Source organism: Ornithorhynchus anatinus, chromosome 1 (genome assembly GCF_004115215.2).
Source record: "Ornithorhynchus anatinus isolate Pmale09 chromosome 1, mOrnAna1.pri.v4, whole genome shotgun sequence".
Taxonomy (NCBI): Eukaryota; Metazoa; Chordata; class Mammalia; order Monotremata; family Ornithorhynchidae; genus Ornithorhynchus; species Ornithorhynchus anatinus.
The window spans coordinates 98,233,326-98,252,529 of record NC_041728.1 but is presented as its reverse complement, the minus strand read 5'-3'; the positions used below and the strand labels follow the sequence as shown (position 1 = coordinate 98,252,529).

At 44.1% G+C, this 19,204-nt stretch overlaps 1 protein-coding gene across 1 annotated transcript in view; it reads right to left on the bottom strand.

Moving 5' to 3' along the window:
• The window catches only part of RALGAPA2 (Ral GTPase activating protein catalytic subunit alpha 2), a 368,955-nt gene that overhangs the window by 295,934 nt on the left and 53,817 nt on the right, over positions 1–19,204 (bottom strand). The window contains exon 4 of the mRNA XM_029070298.2: positions 3,165–3,222. Within this exon, the coding sequence (XP_028926131.1) occupies positions 3,165–3,222 (58 nt within the window). The remainder of the gene's footprint in view (positions 1–3,164; positions 3,223–19,204) is intronic.

The window sequence follows — 19,204 nt, the reverse complement described above, 5'->3', positions numbered from 1 at the left end:
CCATAATAATAATAACATTGGTATTTGTTAAGCGCTTACTAGGTGCCAAGCTCTGTTCTAAGCGCTGGGGGAGATACAAGGTCATCAGATTGCCCCACGTGGGGCTGGCAGTCTTAATCCCCATTTTACAGATGAGGTAACTGAGGCCCAGAGAAGTGAAGTGACTTCCCCAAAGTCACCCAGCAGACAAGTGTCAGAGCTGGGATTAGAACCCACGACCTCTGACTCCCATGCCCGGGCTCTTTCCACTGAGCCACGCCGCTTCATCCGAGGGCAATGTCAAATAATGGGAGCTGGCAGAAGTGGCCAGGCAAAGTCAATCCAGCGACGAGGACGAAGTGAGGCAAGAAAGCCAGTGAGGATACAGTTGTGGGGAGGACAGTTCTGCCACTCTCTTGAGAAGCAGTCTGACCTACTGCAAAAGCACGTGACCTAGTTCAGTCCCTGCCCTGCTGGGTGACCTTACCTAACCTATTTGTACCTCAAACAATCATATTTACTGAACATCATATGCAGTGCATGGATTATGTGCTTGGGAAAATACAGTATAAAAGAGTTGGCAGACATGTTTCCTGCCCAGAATGAGAAGCAATGTGCCCTGGTGGGTAGAGCTCAGGCCTGGAAGTTAGAAGTCAGTTCTCTGCTATTGTTTTAATGAGATGTACATCCCCTCGATTCTATTTATTGCTATTGTTCCTGTCTGTCCGTCTCCCCCGATTAGACCGTAAGCCGGTCAAAGGGCAGGGACTGTCTCTGTTACCGATTTGTACATTCCAAGCGCTTAGTACAGTGCTCTGCACATAGTAAGCACTCAATAAATACTATTGAATGAATGAATGAAATCCCAGTTCCACCACTTGCCTGTTTTGTGACCTTGGGCAAAGTCACTTCACTGCTCTGCGCCTCAGTTACCTCAACCGTCAAATGGGGACTAAGACTGTGTGCGGGCAGGGACTGTGTCCAACCTGAAAAGCTAAGTGCCTGGCAGGTAGTAAGCGCTTAACAGATACCATTAAAAACAAAAAGGAGCTAACACTAGAAGGGGATACAGATATTAATATCAGCAAATTACCGATATGTACATAAGTGCTGTGGGACTGGGGGAGGGGTGAATATCAAGTGCACAGACGACGCAGAAGGGAGAGGATGTCGGGAATTAGAAAGCTTAATCGGGGAAGGCCTCTTGGAGGAGATGTGACCTCACAAAGACTTTGAAGATATGTAGTCTTAGTATATATATGGAGAGAGAGAGAGAGAGAGAGAGAGAGAGAGAGAGAGAGAGAGAGAGAGAGAGAGGAGAAGAAGGAGTTACAGGCCCAGAGGCAAGATGTGAGAAAGAGGTTGGCAGTGAGATAGATGAGATCAGGACATAGTGGGCAAGCTGGTGCTAGAGGTGCAAAGTGTGAGTGCTGGGCGGTATCAAAAAATCAGGGAGGTAAGGCAGGATAAGGTAGGATGGGAAGCAGCATGGTATAGTGGATAGGACCTGGGAGTACGGATTCTAATTCCAGCTCCGCCACTTGTCTGCTACGTGACCTTGGGCAAATCACTTCACTTCTCTATGTCTCAGTTACCTCATCCGTAAAATGGAGATTGAAACTGTGAACCCCACGTGGGGCAGGGGCTGTGTCCAACCCGATTTGCTGGTATCCACCTCAGCACTTAATACAGTACCTGGCACACAGTAAGCACTTAAATACCAATTATTATTATTATTATTATTAGGAGGGGGCAAGGTGATCGAGTGCTTTAAAGCCAACAGTAACGAGTTTCTGTTAGATGCAGAGGTGGGTGGGTAGCCACTGGAGGTTCTTGAGGAGAGGAGAGACAGGGACTGAATGGTTTTGTAGAAAAATGATCCAGGAAGAAGAGGGAAGTAAGTACTGAAGTGGGGGAGAGACAGAGACAGAGGAAACAGGGAGGTTAGTAAGGAGGTTGATTCAGTAATTAAGGCTGGGTAGGTTGGACCAGCATGGTAGCAGTTTGGGTGGAGAGGAAAAGACAGATTTTTAGCAATGTTGTGAAGGTGGATTCAACAGGATTTGGTAACATTTATACATTGTATTTATTTACATTAATGTCTGTCTCTCTCTCTAGACTGCAAGCTCATTTTGGGCAGAGATTGAGATTGTTTATTGTTGTATCGTACTCTCCCAATTAGAGAAGCAGCGTGGTTGAGTGGACAGAGCCCGGGTTTGGAAGTCAGAGTTCATGGGTTCGAATCCCGGCTCTGCCAGTTGTCAGCTGTGTGACTGTGGACAAGTCACTTAACTTCTCTGTGCCTGAGTTTCCTCATCTGTAAAATGGGAATCAAGTGTGAGTCTCACGTGGGACAACCTGATTACCCTGTATCTACCCCAGCGCTTAACAAATACCAACATTATTAATACAGTGCTCTGCCCAAAGTAAGCGCTCAATAAATACGACTAATCGACAGATTGAATATGAAGATCCAATGGGAGAGATGAGTCCAGGATAATTTCACAGTTACAGGCTTGTGGGACAGGGGAGGTGGTGGTACTGTCTGGAGTGATGGGAAAGTCAGGGGGAGGCCAAGGTTGAGGTGGGAAGTCGAGGAACTTCGTTTGGGACATATTTAATTTGAGTTGTCAGGGTGACATCCAAGTAAAGATGTCCTGAAAACGGGAGGAAACATGAGACTGCAGAGGAGAGAGATCCGGGCTGGAGATGTAGATTTGGGAATCATACGTAAAGAGATGGTAGCTGTAGCCATGGAATCAAATGAGTTCATCAAGAGAGTATTTAAATGGAGAATAGAAGGGGAGCCAGGACTGAACCTTGAGGGACAGCCACAATTAGAGGGTGGGAGTCACCGGAGGAGCCCACAAAAAAGTCTGAAAATGCACAGCTAGAGAGGTAGGAGGAGAACCATGAGAGGAAAGTGCCAGTGAAGCCCAGGTTGGATAATGTTTCCAGAAGCGGGTGGTCCACAGTGTCAAAGGCAGCTGAGAAGTCGAGGAGGATTAGGATGGAGTAGAAGCCTTAGGCAAAAGGTTTTTCGAGTACAGATTCTCAAGGAAACCTAACAAAATGGTTCCCAAGAACAGGGTTAATAAAATATCTTGTAAGCCAATTACAGTAACATTACTAGGAACGCATTTTGCTACACAACTGATAATACCAAAAGGGGGGGATTTTCTTACCTATACTGTGGTAATGCCATCGGAAGAATATCCTTTCTGGTAGTAGTTGCAAGATTTTCTGCATAAAACAAAAACAATTAACTACTTCATAACAATGTTAAAGAACAAAAGAGGACATACGCCTGCAGAAAGGCAGCATGATCATTCGTTTTCTCTCAAAGCAAAAATCATTTCTACCAAATCATTTCTACCAATCTCTAGTGTGTTTCCTTTGGTGCCAAATTCCACACAAGTGCGGCAACCCTGCGCTGGATTGCTGTCACCCTAGATAATAATGTTGGCATTTGTTAAGCGCTTACTATGTGCAGAGCACTGTTCTAAGCGCTGGGGTAGACACAGGGGAATCAGGTTGTCCCACGTGAGGCTCTCAGTCTTCATCCCCATTTTACAGATGAGGTGACTGAGGCCCAGAGAAGTGAAGTGACTTGTCCTCTAGATGGGAATCAGTTCTCTCCAAATCCAGTATTCTACGATTTGGACGTAAGAGTTGTACAATAACCTTTTCAAGTCCGTATCACCTTGTAGATAATTCAAAGTGTGCATGTGATGGTCTCTTTAGTGGCCTGAAACAACTCATGCAGAACTCTTAATCCCAAGGTTATAATCAGACTATTCTACACCCACAGATTCTCCATCTTTACTAAGGAGCTGCAAATTATTAGATTTACAAAGATCTCTCCTGTACTACACAGTATCGAAAAACGCCAGCCAAATTCATTTTTCGTGTTCATCCTGAACCTGGCTAATGTTGAGTCTTTGGTCTGGGGACTATCCAAATTCCCTTCGTCTTGCCATAATCACCTTTCTGCTACGGTTTCATAAATCATTAGCACTACAACAAGAAGAGGATGTGAAACCCACATAACTGTATTTATTACTCTGTTATGGTATTTCTTAGGCACTTACAATGTGTCAACCACTGTTTTGAGCGGTGGGGTAGATAGAAGTTAATCAAGCTGGGTATAGTCCCTGTTCCACATGGGGCTCACACACAGTCAAGGAGAAGGGAGAAATATCAAATCGGCACATAGTAAGCGCTTAACAAATACCAACATTATTATTATTATTATTATTATTATCCCCATCTTCTAGTGTGGAAAACTGAGGCACAGAGAAGTTAAATGACTTTCACAGGGTCAAAGAACAGATAAGTGGTGGAGACGGGATTAGGAACCCAGGTCCTCTTATTAGCAGATCTTCTAAAGGCTTGATTCATTCATTTAATTCATTCATTCATTCAATCGTATTTATTGAGCACTTACTGTGTGCAGAGCACTGTACTAAGCACTTAGCACCAGGCAGAGAAAATGAACTAACTAAAATAAAGAATTTAGATGGCCTGTGCCTATTGCTCTTTCCTAACAGCAAAAATGATGTAGTTAGTTTTGTTGTCAGTGCACAGTGGAAAGCAAGAGGCATAACCTTTGACATCTGCAGCTGAAATTTACTAGATTATTTTACTCCCAACAACTAAGGTTTCAAAGTTTCTCATGGGTAATATCATGCATTGTTCCTTTTCTCAAATTGTCTTTTTAAAAGGCAATGATGATAAAGACAATCCATAAACTGGTTAAAGTACTTTGCCTAATGCTGAGATCATTTTCATAATCAATCGTATTTATTGGGTGCTTACTGTGTGCAGAGCATTCGTTTAATCGTATTTGATCGCCAAACTAACTCTCTTCCTCTCTTCAAAGCCCTACTGAGAATTCACCTCCTCGAGGAGGCCTTTCCAGACTGAGCACCCCCTTTCCCCCTGCTCCTCCTCCCCCCCATTCTCCCCTCTCCCACCCTCGCTCTACCCCATTCCCCTTCCCTCAGCACTGTGCATATTTGTATATAGTATTTATTACCCTATTTATTTTGTTAATGATGTGTATATCTCTATGATTCTATTTATCTTGATGATGTCTGCGCTAGACTGCTTGTTTTGTTTTGTTCTGTTTCGCTTTGCTGTCTCCCTAGTTCAAACTGTGAGCACGTTATTGGGCAGGGATTTTCTCTATCTGTAGCCAAATTGTACACTCCAAGCGCTTAGTACAGTGCTCTGCACATAGTAAGCACTCAATAAATACTATTAAATGAATGAATGAATCATAATTCATTCAATCATATTTACTGAGCGCTTACTGTGTGCAGAGCAGCGCTTGGGAGAATACAATATAACAATATAAACGGCCACATTCTCTGCCCATAATCAGCTTACAGTCTAGAGACACTCACTATTGCAAAACTGTCATGGATTGTTAAAAATTGAGTATGTTAAATGGCCTTACTTAAATGGTTCCATTCCTTGGGGAAACCTGGACTTTTTTTTTTTGGCGGAGGGAGATGAGGAAGGGTTAAAGACAACACTTTGGGCAAGAATGCATTCAACTGGAGAATCTTATTCTGAAGAAGATTTTAAGACATTCTCCTTCATGGTTTGGGGGGTTTATTCCCCATTTAGGAAGCTGATCAACCATTATATGGTTTGGGGTGCCTAGGTGAAGAAAGGTGCTTTGGAATTGGCAGGGTTTTTGGAGGTAACAATAATCATTTATCCTAAATGGTTTGAATTAAGTAATGTTCTGTTCAACTCCTTGTGGACAGGGATCTATCAACTCTAATGTATTGTACTCACCCTCACACTCAGTATAGTGCTGTGGCAAGTAACTGCTCAATAAATACCACTGATAGACTGATTGGGAAGATGTGCAGATAAAACTGAGCTGTGACCATGTCACAAAAAAGTTTTCTTTTCTTGAAACTGGTTTAAAAATGGATATCTAAGGCAGACATCATGCATTCCCTACTAGAACACTTTAGGCTAAAATAACTCTCCCAGTGTTATTAAAATATTTGTTTAAATTACAGTTCCTTTACGCAAACACACCAAACACAAACATAGAGCAACTCAAGAGAGAGTACGTGCAGAACGCAAATGGAGAAATAAGTATCAAATTCAATATAAAGTAAAAATCCACGGCTAATAATTTGACAAGGGATCCCTGATACATGGATTAATATTTATATTTAAGGTAAACAATAAATGTTCCAGAGAAGGCAAATTCAATAAAATAAATTTTCCCGATAAACAAACTGCTTCAGGGATTATATACATTCCCTTTTGAAAGTCATAAGCAACTGGAGCTGGTTAGGCATACAACTCAAACAAGATAATTAACAGTGGACAACCAAGTCCACAGCGTGTAGGGGTAAATCTTTTAAAGAAAGCATCAATAGGTCAAAATATAAAATGTAGTCAAGACGTTCCTCTTATACTGTTAATGACTTTGCCTGAGTCACTTTGCACTTATAGATGTTACTCTGGGAGATTTAAAATTTTATCAGTGTTTTAATTTAACCGAGTTGCTTACAGTCTTTAAATTCACGTGACCGACAGGGCAACACTCCATCTAAGATCGTGATAAAATATGCTTGGAATGGAAAGATCTGATTGGCCTACAGTGAGGTTATTGTCTAGGTCTGAAGAAAGGTGGCAAAGGGGGAGAGGGGCTATCTGTCATATAACAAATGACTTTTATTAAATCAAATCTGAGAACTCGTCAAGCTATAATAATTACTTGGGCAATGAAAAGCAAACAAATTGAATGGAACCTCTTAATTTGTGAACTTTTCTATTTAGTGAATTATTCCCAATTTTACTGTGCCTTCTACAAAGGGAAAAAATGTTCAAAATTATCTGAGTGTATTACATATGCAAGGGACCCCAGGATTAATTTAAGTCCAAAGTCTCTAAATTACAGAAATGCAAATTAAAAAGAAGAGCGCAAATAGAAAGGGCTGAGCAATTTCACGTATTTTATAGAGAAACCACTTAAACAAGACCCCAAAATGGTTGTCCAACAAGGCATGCACTGAAAAAAAAACAAGCTACAACATTTCCTTTCTTATCATGACAGGTATACTACAATGAAACTCCTGAACATCCTTGGGAAGTTTACTTCTGACCACATGGCCTGGTGCAAGGTGCACAACATATGAAATGTCCAAGTTCGACTCTTCACTAATTTACTTTTACTTTAGTCGAATATGATTATTTTATTGAAAAAGATAATGGACCTGTGAAATTTGTGATAGAGGTTTCAATGCATCACCTACTGCAAAAGCAATATCGTGGTCAATCAATGTGTTCTCCACAGCCTCCTGAGGCGCTTGTATCGAACACCAAAAACCATGAAACCCAAAACAACACCCAACCACTTCCTCAATCAGAGGGCTGGAATCCAAACCCACGACGATGTTAAAGTGTCAAAAACCTCTCATTCCAGGGAGTTGCTTAATAAACTACTAGACAACTTCAAGAATGAACCTGTAACTCATGTGGGGCAGGGAATGTGTCTATCAACTCTGTTAATGTCATATTAATGTCTGTCTCCCCCTCTAGAATGTAAGCTCACTGTGAGCAAGGAATGTGTCTGCTAATGAGCCTACTGTGGGCAGGGGTTGTCACCATTTATTGTTGTATTGTACTTTCCCAGGCGATTAGTACAGTGTTCTGCACACAGAAAGGGCTTAATAAATGTGATGGAATGAGTTATGTAATACTGGAAGCAGCGTGGCTCAGTGGAAAGAGCACGGGCTTCGGAGTCAGAGGTCATGGGTTCGACTCCCGGTTCTGCCACTTGTCAGCTGTATGACTGTGGGCAAGTCACTTCACTTCTCTGTGCCTCAGTTCCCTCATCTGTAAAACGGGGATTAACTGTGAGCCTCACGTGGGACGACCTGATGACCCTGTAACTCCCCCAGCGCTTAGAACAGTGCTCTGCACATAGTAAGCGCTTAACAAATACCAATGTTATCATTACTAAGGGCTTACAACAGTTCTCTGCACATATTCAGCGCTCAATAAATACAATTGAATGAATGAATGGGGATGGGGCAGAGGTAAGGGTCAGCTGAAAACCTGAAGAGCCGGCAGGCACATCGGGGGAGGGTGGGGCTTCTCCCTCCAACAAATGCCAAGAGCAAAAACTCCCAGCCCCAGTCAACAGGGATAAGGATTCTCTCATCAGAGGGACACGAATCTGGGCTCTGACATGGTCCCATGGGAAGACAACATCACATCATATGCCATGACAGGGGGACCGTAAAATGCATTTTTTTTGAGCACCAACTCCTCAAAGGTATCGTTTTGTCTGGCTCTCTGTATAGTAAGATTGTTAACCCCCATCGGCATTCAAAATAGCATATCCTTTTTTTTTGTTTTACAAGTAACATTTCCACATCCTGAAGTGGCAGACAACTCTGAAGGCATTCGTGGCCAATAAGGAGAACTATGAAATGGGTGACTGAGCCTCAAGAAATCATGCCACAATATTGTGTACAATCATTATTTCAGGGAGTAAAAATCTCAGAGGTGGAGACGGAGACTTTCCCATTTGGATGATGGGAATGGGCGGGGAACGTGTCAGTTCGTTTCATTGCATTGTACTGTCCCAAGTGCTTAGTACAGTGCTCTGCACATAGTGAGTGCTCAATAAATACCACTGATTGACTGGTGTCTAAGCGGTCTCTCTTATTCTGCAGGGCAGCAGAAGGTCAAGGGATAAAGGCCTGAAGCAGGCAAGAGCCCCTTTAAATAATATGCCCATACCGATAAAGGTAGTACTTTCTACCTCTAATAGTTTACAGGAGAATTTAAAATCAAAATTCCTGAAAGAACCTTGTCAAATATGCTGTATCTGCTTTGCAGGCATGTGGTGCAGTCGGCCTAGGCTATATCCAGTTGGTCCACTTATCACAACTCCTAACACTTTTGTAAAAGTTCTTAGACAAAACAAAGCTTAAAATACTCAAAAAAAAATACAATAAAATTATTTTACCAGTGATATGAAAGCTATGCCAAAATATTTAGGCTGCCCAACAAGAACACTGCAGATTGGAGAAAATATTGAAGAAAAGTTATAGGCTAAGCCTCCCTAAGGTTCCCTCTTGCATCTCATCCCCCAAAAGCCTCATGATTTATTAGTAATAATAATATTAATAACTGCGGTATTTAAGTGCTTACTACGTGTCAGGTACTGCACTAAACGCTGGGGAAGACGCAGGTTGGACCCTCCCTGTCCCACATAGGGTTCATAATCTCAATCCCCAATTTACAGATGAGGTAACTGAGGCCCAGAAAAGTGAAGCGACTTGCCCAAGGTCACACAGCAGACAGGTGGCAGAGCCGGGATTAGAGCCCAGGTCCTTCTGACTCCCCAGGCCCCTGCTCTGTCCACTGGGGCCGTGCCGCTATCCTAGAGTTACACACTGAGGTTCTAGCGTCGGGTTGCGAATAAAGCCAGGGTTACTAGTGCAAGTTTGAAAGCACGTCCCTCAATACCAGAATCGAGTCCAGTCCTCAGTAAGACCAATTCAACACCCTGACACTTTCCTCTACCGGAACCTCAATTCCGGCCTGAATGCCACATGAGATACCGACATCTTGTCGGTGGTTTCACTGGAAAACACTACAAAATATTTTGAGAAACCACCCAGTGTGAATAAATATTACCTTTTCAAAAGACACACAGATCTATTTAATGCTTAGTACTTTGCTGCATCTATATGGTAATCCATTATAGCGCACTTGAAATCGAAATTAGGTATTACTACTGATCAACACATCGGGGTATCTGTCAATTCATCTAACTGATTATCCAGACTCCCTTTTCTTCCAGGCTTACTGCATGACTAGGAATAATGTGAAGTTTAAACCGGAGTTTATGTAGGATGCTGCTTTTCGAAAGAATCATTTTGGGGGTTCGTTTGCTTCAAATCTGCTGATCTTCACGTCGGCTCTGCGGAAAAACATAAACTAGATCTCAAATCACAAACCCAGTGGGATCGCAGTCCGTTCTGATCCGGTTTAGAAAAGAAAGATAAGGGAGAAAAGGGAGGAAAATCACCCAGTTCTACCTAACAGAGTCACGTCCATTAGCTTCTCTGGCCAGTTCCGTTTCCGACGGTGGAAGGAAAAGGTTCTAAAAAACCAGGGCATACTGTACTAGGGGCTTATAAAATAAATAATAATAATAATAATGTTGGTATTTGTTAAGCGCTTACTATGTGAAGAGCACCGTTCTAAGCGCTGGGGGAGATACAGGGTCATCAGGTTGTCCCACGTGAGGCTCACAGTTAATCCCCACTTTACAGATGAGGTAACTGAGGCACAGAGAAGTTAAGTGACTCGCCCACAGTCACCCAACTGACAAGTGGCAGAGCCAGGATTCAAACCCATGACCTCTGACTCCCAAGCCCGGGCTCTTTCCACTGAGCCACGCTGCTTGAAAAGAACGACTAACCCTGTTGGTGTTGACTGTGGTGGATCTGAGTAATAAATAGCAACAATAATAATAATAATTGTGGCATTTGTTAAGCACTACGTGCCAAGCACTGGGGCAGATACAAGGTATCCGTATTGGACAGAGTCCTTGTCCCTCATGGGGCTCACAATCTTGATCCCCATTTTACAGATGAGGTAACTGAGGCACACAGAAGAAGTGACTAGCCCAAGGTCACACAGCAGACATGTGCCAGAGTCAGGATTAAGGCCTACGACCTCTGACTCCCAGGTCCGTGCTCTGGTAGTAACTTAGTAACTTGAACTCAGAGAAACTTTCCCCACCTACTTCCAAAATCAATCCCCTCTATCTGTGCCTTCGGGGCCCACCTCGCTTCTCACCTGCCAAAACCCCTTGCACCCACTCCCTTTCCTTTCCCGGTACACCATCGGCAATTGCTCACTCGGTGATGGTGCCTTCTTCTGGTCCTTCCAAAATGTTCACCTCTCCTCATGCTAAAAAATCCTTCTCTGGCTCCTACCATGTCCTCCAGTTATCTCTCCATACGCTTCCTCCCATCCCTGTGCAAACTCCTCAGATGGGTTCTCATTTTTGACTCGCCTCTCTCGTTCACCCCACACATCCGATCCGTTACCGAGACCTGCCGGTCTCACCTTTACAATATCGCCAAGATCCACCCTTTCCTCTCCACCCAGACGGCTACCTTACTGCTACGGGCTCTCGTTTTATCCCGGCTAGACTACCGTGTCAGCCTGCTCTCTGATCTCCCTTCCTCCTCTCTCTCCCCGCTCCGGTCTATTCTTCACTCCGCCGCCCGGCTCATCTTCCTGCAGAAACACTCTGGGCCTGTCACTCCCCTTCTTAAACACCTCCAGTGGTTGCCTATCGACCTCCGCTCAAAACAAAAACTCCTCACTCTAGGCTTCGAGGCTGTCCATCACCTTGCCCCTTCCTACCTCTCCTCCCTTCTCTCTTTCTACCGCCCACCCCGCACGCTCCGCTCCTCCGCCACCCACCTCCTCGCCGCCCCCCCGTTCTCGCCTATCCCGCCGTCGACCCCCGGGCCACGTCTTCCCGCGGTCCCGGAATGCCCTCCCTCCTCACCTCCATCAATCTAATTCTCTTCCCCTCTTCAAATCCCTACTTAAAACTCACCTCCTCCAAGAGGCCTTCCCAGACTGAGCTCCCCCCTTTTTCCCTCTGCTCCCTCTACACCCCTGCTTCACCTCTCCGCAGCTAAACCCTCTTCTCCCCCCTTTCCCTCTCCTCCTCCCCCTCTCCCGTCCCACCCCCTCGGCACTGTGCTCGTCCGCTCGACTGTCTATATCTTCATCACCCTATTTATTTTATTTTGTTTAATGAGATGTCCATCACCCTGAATCTATTTATTCGCCATTGTTTTTATGAGATGTTCTTCCCCTTGACTCTATTTATTGTCATTGTTCTCGTCTGCCCGTCTCCCCCGATTAGACCGTGAGCCCGTCGAACGGCAGGGACCGTCTCTATCTGTTGCCGACTTGTACATTCCAAGCGCTTAGTACAGTGTTCTGCACATAGTAAGTGCTCAATAAATACTATTGAATGAATGAATGAATGACACCCACTACCTCCATTTCCTCTCCTCCTGCCTGACTCGGTGGCCTGGTGGATGGCGTATAGGCCTGAGAGTCAGAAGGTCATGGGTTCTAAATCTGGCTCGGTGTGTGGCCTTGGCAAATCGCTTCACTTCTCTGTGCCTCATTTACTTCATTTGTAAGATGGGGAATAAGGCTGTGAGCCCCATGTTGGCTGTGACGGTGTCCAACTTCCATTCGTTCATTCAATCCTATTTACCGAGGGCTTACTGTGTGCAGAGCACTGTACGAAGCGCTTGGACAGTACAATGTGGCAATAGAGACAATCCCTGCCCACGACGACTTACAGTCTAGAGCGGGGGAGACAGTATCAAACGAGTAAACAGGCATCACTATAAATAGAATTATAGATATATACAGATATACATAAGTGCTGTGGGGCTGGGGGAGGGGAGAGCAAAGGGAGCGAGTCGAGGCGACACGTATCTACTCCAGTGCTTAGAACAGTGCTTGACACATAGTAAGTGCCTAACAAATACCATAGTTCTAGAATATATAATAAATATTATTACAGTCTGGTTTCCAACCTCCTCTCTGCTGTTTCCGAGGTCACCAACGATCTTCACCTTGCCATACCTAATGACTCTACACTGTCCTAATCCTCCTCCGCCTCTCAAATGCCTTTGACTCTGTAGCTCCCTACCTCTCCAACCCAGATGGCTAACACCCCAGTACAAGATGCTCCAGTTTTGCCGTGACTAGACTATCGCATTGTCAAATCACGGGTGTCCCAGCTTCCAGTCTCCTGCTCTAACCCACGCTACATGCTGATGCCCAGAGGGTCTTCCCAAGGCAAAGCAAGGTCCACTACTCGCCTCTCCTCAAAACCCTCCACTGATTTCTGTGCCTCTTCACATAAAAATTCCTCACAAGCAGCTCCGAGGCTCCCTTTCATTTCACCCCGCTTCACCTATCCACTCTCTCCTTCCCTTATTCCCAACTCGCTGTCTTCATGACTCCCAAGGTAACCTCCTACCTCATCTCCCTCTGGCCGCTTCCACCTCCATCCTTTCATTCACTCTGTTTTTGTGACTTGGAACTCCTCCCCTCCCCAAAGATAGACCACAGGTCTACCCGCATTCCAATCTCTTCTAAAATTACAACAATTCCATCCAGTTTTCCCCGATTATCCCACTCCCCAGCACCCTGAGCTGTATCATCCCTTCTGGCAACTCCGACACTTATACAGTATGGCTCAGTGGAAAGAGCCCGGGCTTGGGAGTCAGAGGTCATCGGCTGTGTGACTTTGGGCAAGTCACTTCACTTCTCTGTGCCTCAGTTATCTCATCTGGAAAATGGGGATTGAGACTGTGAGCTCCACGTGGGACAACCTAATTACCTTGTATCTACCCAGCGCTTAGAACAGTGCTTGGCACATAGTAAGCGCTTAACAAATACCAAAACCAGTATTATTATTATGGATTTATTTACACCCTCCTTACCACTCAGGTATATCTGCCCACTCTATTTATTTATTCTGACGACGGTGACAGTTGTACGCTTGCCTCCCCCCATTAGAGTGCATGCTCCTTATGGGCAAGAAATGCAACATTTATATTTTGTGATTCCCATGTGCTTACCACAGTGAACCTCACCAAGTGGACGTTCAGTAAATCCTACTAGACCACTCCCTTCTTCTGGAAACACTCTCTGGCCTTGGTTTAACTTACCCAATTCTCTCCTGGTCCTCCTCCTATCTCTTGGCCTACTTCCTGGCGACTTTTGCTGCTCTATCTCTGCCTTCCATCCACTAACCGTGGATGTTCTCGCTTTACACTCGCTACCTTTATGAGCTCAACCGCGCCCAAGGTTACAAATATCACCATCAGTGGTATTCATTGAGTGCATACTGGGTGCCGAACACCGTGCCTAGTACATCATAACCGAACTCCGGCCTCGCTTCCATCTTCGCATTTCCTCTAGCCTATCTTTACAGGATGCCCCACTGGTGCCTTAAGCTCCACAAACTGAACTCATCTCACTTCCCAAATCCTCTCCATCCAACTTTCCCAACTCAGTTGAAACCACCACCTTCATTCAATCGCATTTACTGAGCACTTACCGTGTGCAAAGCACTGTCCTAAGCGCTTGGGAGAGTACAGTACAACATCAGACACATTCCCTGCCCACAATGAGCTCGCAGTCTAGAGGGGATGGCACTATCCCTGTCTCCTCTCATTCTTTCAAACCCCATATTAAGTTGGCTGCCAAATCACGTCAGTTTCTCCTCCGCCGCATTTCCAGAAACCATCCCTTCCTCTCCATCCAAACCACCACAGTGGTTCAAGTTCTTGCCATAACCTGGCTTGACTAGTGCATCACTCTCCACACTAGCCCTCCTGTTTCCAATCGCTCCCCTCTCCAATCCATACCTCACTCTGTGGCTCACATCATTTTTCTAAAATATCTCCCCACTAACAAAAACATCTTGGGGTTACCTATTCCCTTCCACAACATGCAGAAACTCCTGAGAATTGAGGACAGAGACCGGTCTGCACTCAGAAGGCGCTCAATAAATACAGTTCATGGATCGAACATTCAAAAGCAAAAACAATAGCACAGTGCCACACACTGTGATGCCCCAAAATCAGAGCCACGTTTTATTATTAATAATAATAATGATGGCATTTGTTAAGCGCTTACTATGTGCAAAGCACTGTTCTAAGCACTGGGGGGATACAAGGCGATCAGGTTGTCCCACATGGGGCTCACAGTCTTAATCCCCATTTTACAGACGAGGTAACTGAGGCAGAGAGAAGTAAAGTGACTTGCCCAAAGTCACACAGCTGACAAGTGGCAGAGCTGGGATTAGAACCCATGATTTCCGACTCCCAAGCCCGGGCTCTTTCCACTGAGCCACGCTGCTTCAGCCGCCTAAAACCAGATGCTCCAGAATAGAAAGTGACGTATATTAGCGAATCATACCCAAATTTTGATGTGCCACAACATAGTTTAAAGTCAGGATCGAACATGTTTTCTTTTGGTGGTGTAATGGCTGTTTTTACATATCATTTTTAGCGGTGTGAAGAGTTATGGACGGTCCACTGTGCGCCTATAAACATTTCCCCTCGCTGCTGCATTTCTGTATTTGTTGTTACTCGCAGTGCCTACCGCCGTTTCTGCTTTTTCCTCTTGGTATCACGATCTTGGTCCTGCGACTCAATTCCAGGACTCTGTTGTTTGTGAATCTATCTTGCCAGTTGATTTCGGGTATTTCCCACGGGTAGCACTGGTAGAACTGCTCTACAAGTTGAATGTGGCATCTGTGGTAACTCTAAGTCGCATGACCTAAAGAAGCCTGGACAATATATTTGTCCTTCAGACCTTCAGTTTGCTCTGAATTTTAATTTCGCATTGGCACCACACTGTCTGTCAGTTTCCCAAAAGATACAGTAGACTCCTTGTCTGGGTCTCCTTACATCATTGAACACTGTGCTATTAAAACAACAGAATTCAATGACAGCATTCAATTCCATTGCCAACGAAGATCTTTGGTTGTGTGGAGGCTTTGCCAGGAGCAGGCTGGTACGTAATCTCAATCCTCAGATTCAGATTTCATATTTATTGTCGAGCAGGAGTTCTTTGCCAATTCTGAGCAGTTCATAATCATCCCATATTACAATATAGCTAACAATCATAAAACTACCAATACCTATCAACGTGACCCACTAAATTTTTTTATATTAAGGCTGAAAAATTTATTTCATATCTCCGGAAAACAATTAACGACCAAATAACTACCATTTGAATTTCATTAATATAATATAGGGAAAATGTAAAGCACGTTTTGTTCTGGTTTTAAGACCTTCAATTAATAACATATTTAACTTCATTTGAAATTTGGACTTCCTGGTGTGTCTGTCTCCAGACCCTTCTCCCCACTTATACTCTTAAACCGTGAGCCCTCCGAGAGATGGGGACCATATCTAATTCTCACCTGTGCCTTCTCTCCCCGGGCTTAGTGTAGCGCACTGTACACAGTTAACAAGAAATATTGCTACTATATCTATGGCAATGATCCCGAGCGCCTGGGCTTCGGGGTCAGGGGTCATGGGTTCGACTCCGGCTCTGCCACTTGTCAGCTGTGTGACTGTGGGCAGGTCACTTCACTTCTCTGTGCCTCGGTTAACCTCATCTGTAAAATGGGGATTAACTGTGAGCCTCACGTGGGACAACCTGATTACCCTGTATCTACCCCAGCACTTGGAACAGTGCTCTGCACATAGTAAGCGCTTAACAAATACCAACATTATATTTACTGAATTGGGATTTGTACTTTTTTTTTTTTTCCTTAATTCAGCCTTTTTACCCCAATTATCTCCCCCAGATCTTAATCCCTTGAAAGCACCGAATCAACATGTGCTAGTTCTGGGTTAAAGCCTTGGAAAATTTATCGCTCCACCCATATTTACATTTATGGCATGGTGGCTAGAGCCCGGGCCTGGGAGTCAGAAGGTCATGCGTTCTAATCCCGGCTTCACCACTTGCTTGCTGTGTGATCTTGGGCAAGTCACTTCATTCTCTGGGCCTCAGTTCCCTCATCTGTAAAATGGGGATTGAGACTGTGAGCCCCATGTGGGACAGGGATTGTCTCCAACCCGATTTGCTTTTATCGCGGTACAGTGGAAAGAGCGCGGGCTTGGGAGTCAGAGTTCATGTGTTTGAATCCCGGCTCCGCCACTTGCCAGCTGTGTGACTTTGGGCAAGTCACTTAACTTCTCTGTGCCTCAGTTACCTCATCTGTAAAATGGGGGTAAAAACTGAGAACCCCACGTGGGACAACCTGATTACCTCGTATCCCCCAGTGCTTAGAACAGTGCTTTGCACATAGTAAGTGCTTAACAAATACCACCATTTATCCATCCCAGCACTTAGTACAGTGCCTGGCACAGAGTAAGTGCTTAGATACCATAATTATTATTATTGTTATTTTCACTGTCACTATTTTCCTTCATTCTTTAGCAACAAGTATATGAAGAGTTCAAGATCATCAGGCGTTTATTTTAAATTTCAAGTTAAAGCCTCTGTGTATTTAATTGCATGCAATTACACAGTCAGAGAATCACCACTGTTTCCATTCTTCCCCATCTTCAAAGCCCTACTAAAATCATACCTCCCCCAGGAAGCGTTCCCTTTTAATCTCTCATCTCTCCACGCTATTTTCTCTCTATTTAAATTACCCATGTGTCTGAGTCCATAACCCCTAAGCACTTTGGTACTCACTTTCATTCAGTAGTATTTATTGAGCGCTTACTATGTGCAGAGCACTGTACTAAGCGCTTGGAATGTACAAATCGGCAACAGATAGAGACAGTCCCTGCCCACTGACGGGTTTACAGTCTAATCTACTCACCCCACCCCTGAGAAGAGCACTGTGGCTTAGTGGAAAGAGCCCAGGCTTGGGAGTCAGAGGTTATGGGTTCTAATCCTAGCTCTGCCACTTATTAGCTGTGTGAATTTGGGCAAGTCACTTCATTCATTCATTCATTCAATAGTATTTATTGAGTGCTTACTATGCGCAGAGCACTGTACTAAGTGCTTGGAATGTACAATGGGGTAACAGATGGAGACAATCCCTGCCCACTGACGGGCTCACGGTCTAAACGGGGGAATAAACTTCACTTCTCTGTGCCTCAGTTACTTTATCTGTAAAATGGGGATTAAGATTGTGAGCCCCATGTGGGACAACCTGATTACCTTGTATCTACCCCAGCACTTAGAACAGTGCTTGGCACATAGAAAGCGCTTAAACAAATACCATCATCATTATTATTATTATCTCCATCGCACCCAAGTACATAACCTTACATTCTATTCCTGCCCCTACTTTTGATTTATTTGAATGTCTACCTCCCTCTCTCGATGTAAGTTCACTGAGGGCAGGTATCGTGACTACCTATTGAAATGTGCTCTCCCAAGAGCTTAGTAGAGTGCTCTGCCCACAGTAAGCACTCAGTAAATACCACGGACTGATAGACTGCATCACAAAATGTTAAGGAATAAGAAACACAAGGAGAAATAGGAAGCAAAACACCACTTGGAACTGAGATAGCTGTTTTCCAGCATTGAAAAGGTATTTGCCATTTTGTTCTACCTGATCTCACTGGCTTCAAAGTGTGCAAAATTCCCCCAAATGTATAAAAACTCTGAAAAACTTGTGAGCTCTAAGGTCTCTGGCAACTGATGGCAAGTCTGCTGGCTGCTTCCAATTTCATATTCTGCACACATTTCTGAAATACTGTACAAAATAAAGTTCTTCCGACACCACAGAAATACTTCGCACTGGTGAAAAAGAAATTATGGTTAGTGGAGGGACCTAAAGGGTGTGGGGAAGATTTTAGATTACATTACATGAAAGCCAATCAGTCCTAGTAGCTACAAACCTGAAATCAAAAAATTGCTTTAAGTCCTTTGAAGAGATTGTTCTACACTTGAACTACAGTTGTGGATTTCTAAAAAGTTGCCTGGTGCTTGTTTAAAAGTTTGTCCATGGTTAAATTTCATCAAAATAATTTACAAAATGTATGAATGATGATGGTTCAATTATTAACCGAGACACTCTTTCATTCATTCAATCGTATTTAGTGAGGGCTTTACTGTGTGCAGAGCACTGTACTTTTTCCTCAGTTCGTAAGAGGAATTTTGCAGCAGGCCCCACAAAACACTGATTGATACCTTTTTGAGGACAAAAGGAAGAGTCTGTTCTCAAATTTTTGATTTACTGAAAAAGATGAGTAAAGAAGTGGCTCGACATCTACTAGGATGTGCCAAGATTGAGAAACAAAAACAATAAATGGAAAAAGAGTGTGAAATTTGATTTCAGTAACTCAAAGGTAATGAATATTTCTAGACTGTAAGCCCACTATTGGGTAGGGATTGTCTCTACCTGTTGCCGAATTGTGTGCTCTGCACACAGTAAGCGCTCAATAAATACGATTGAATGAAAATGTCCGGGGAAGACCGTTCCTCAATAGATGCTATTATCTAGAGCTTTGGAGGCTAGTCACAAGTTCTCCCCACTTGGACTAACTGCCTTATCAAGCAAATGCTCGTACAATTTTAACACCGCTCCTGTTCTCCTACACAGCAGACTAGCTTTAAATCCTCTACTCTT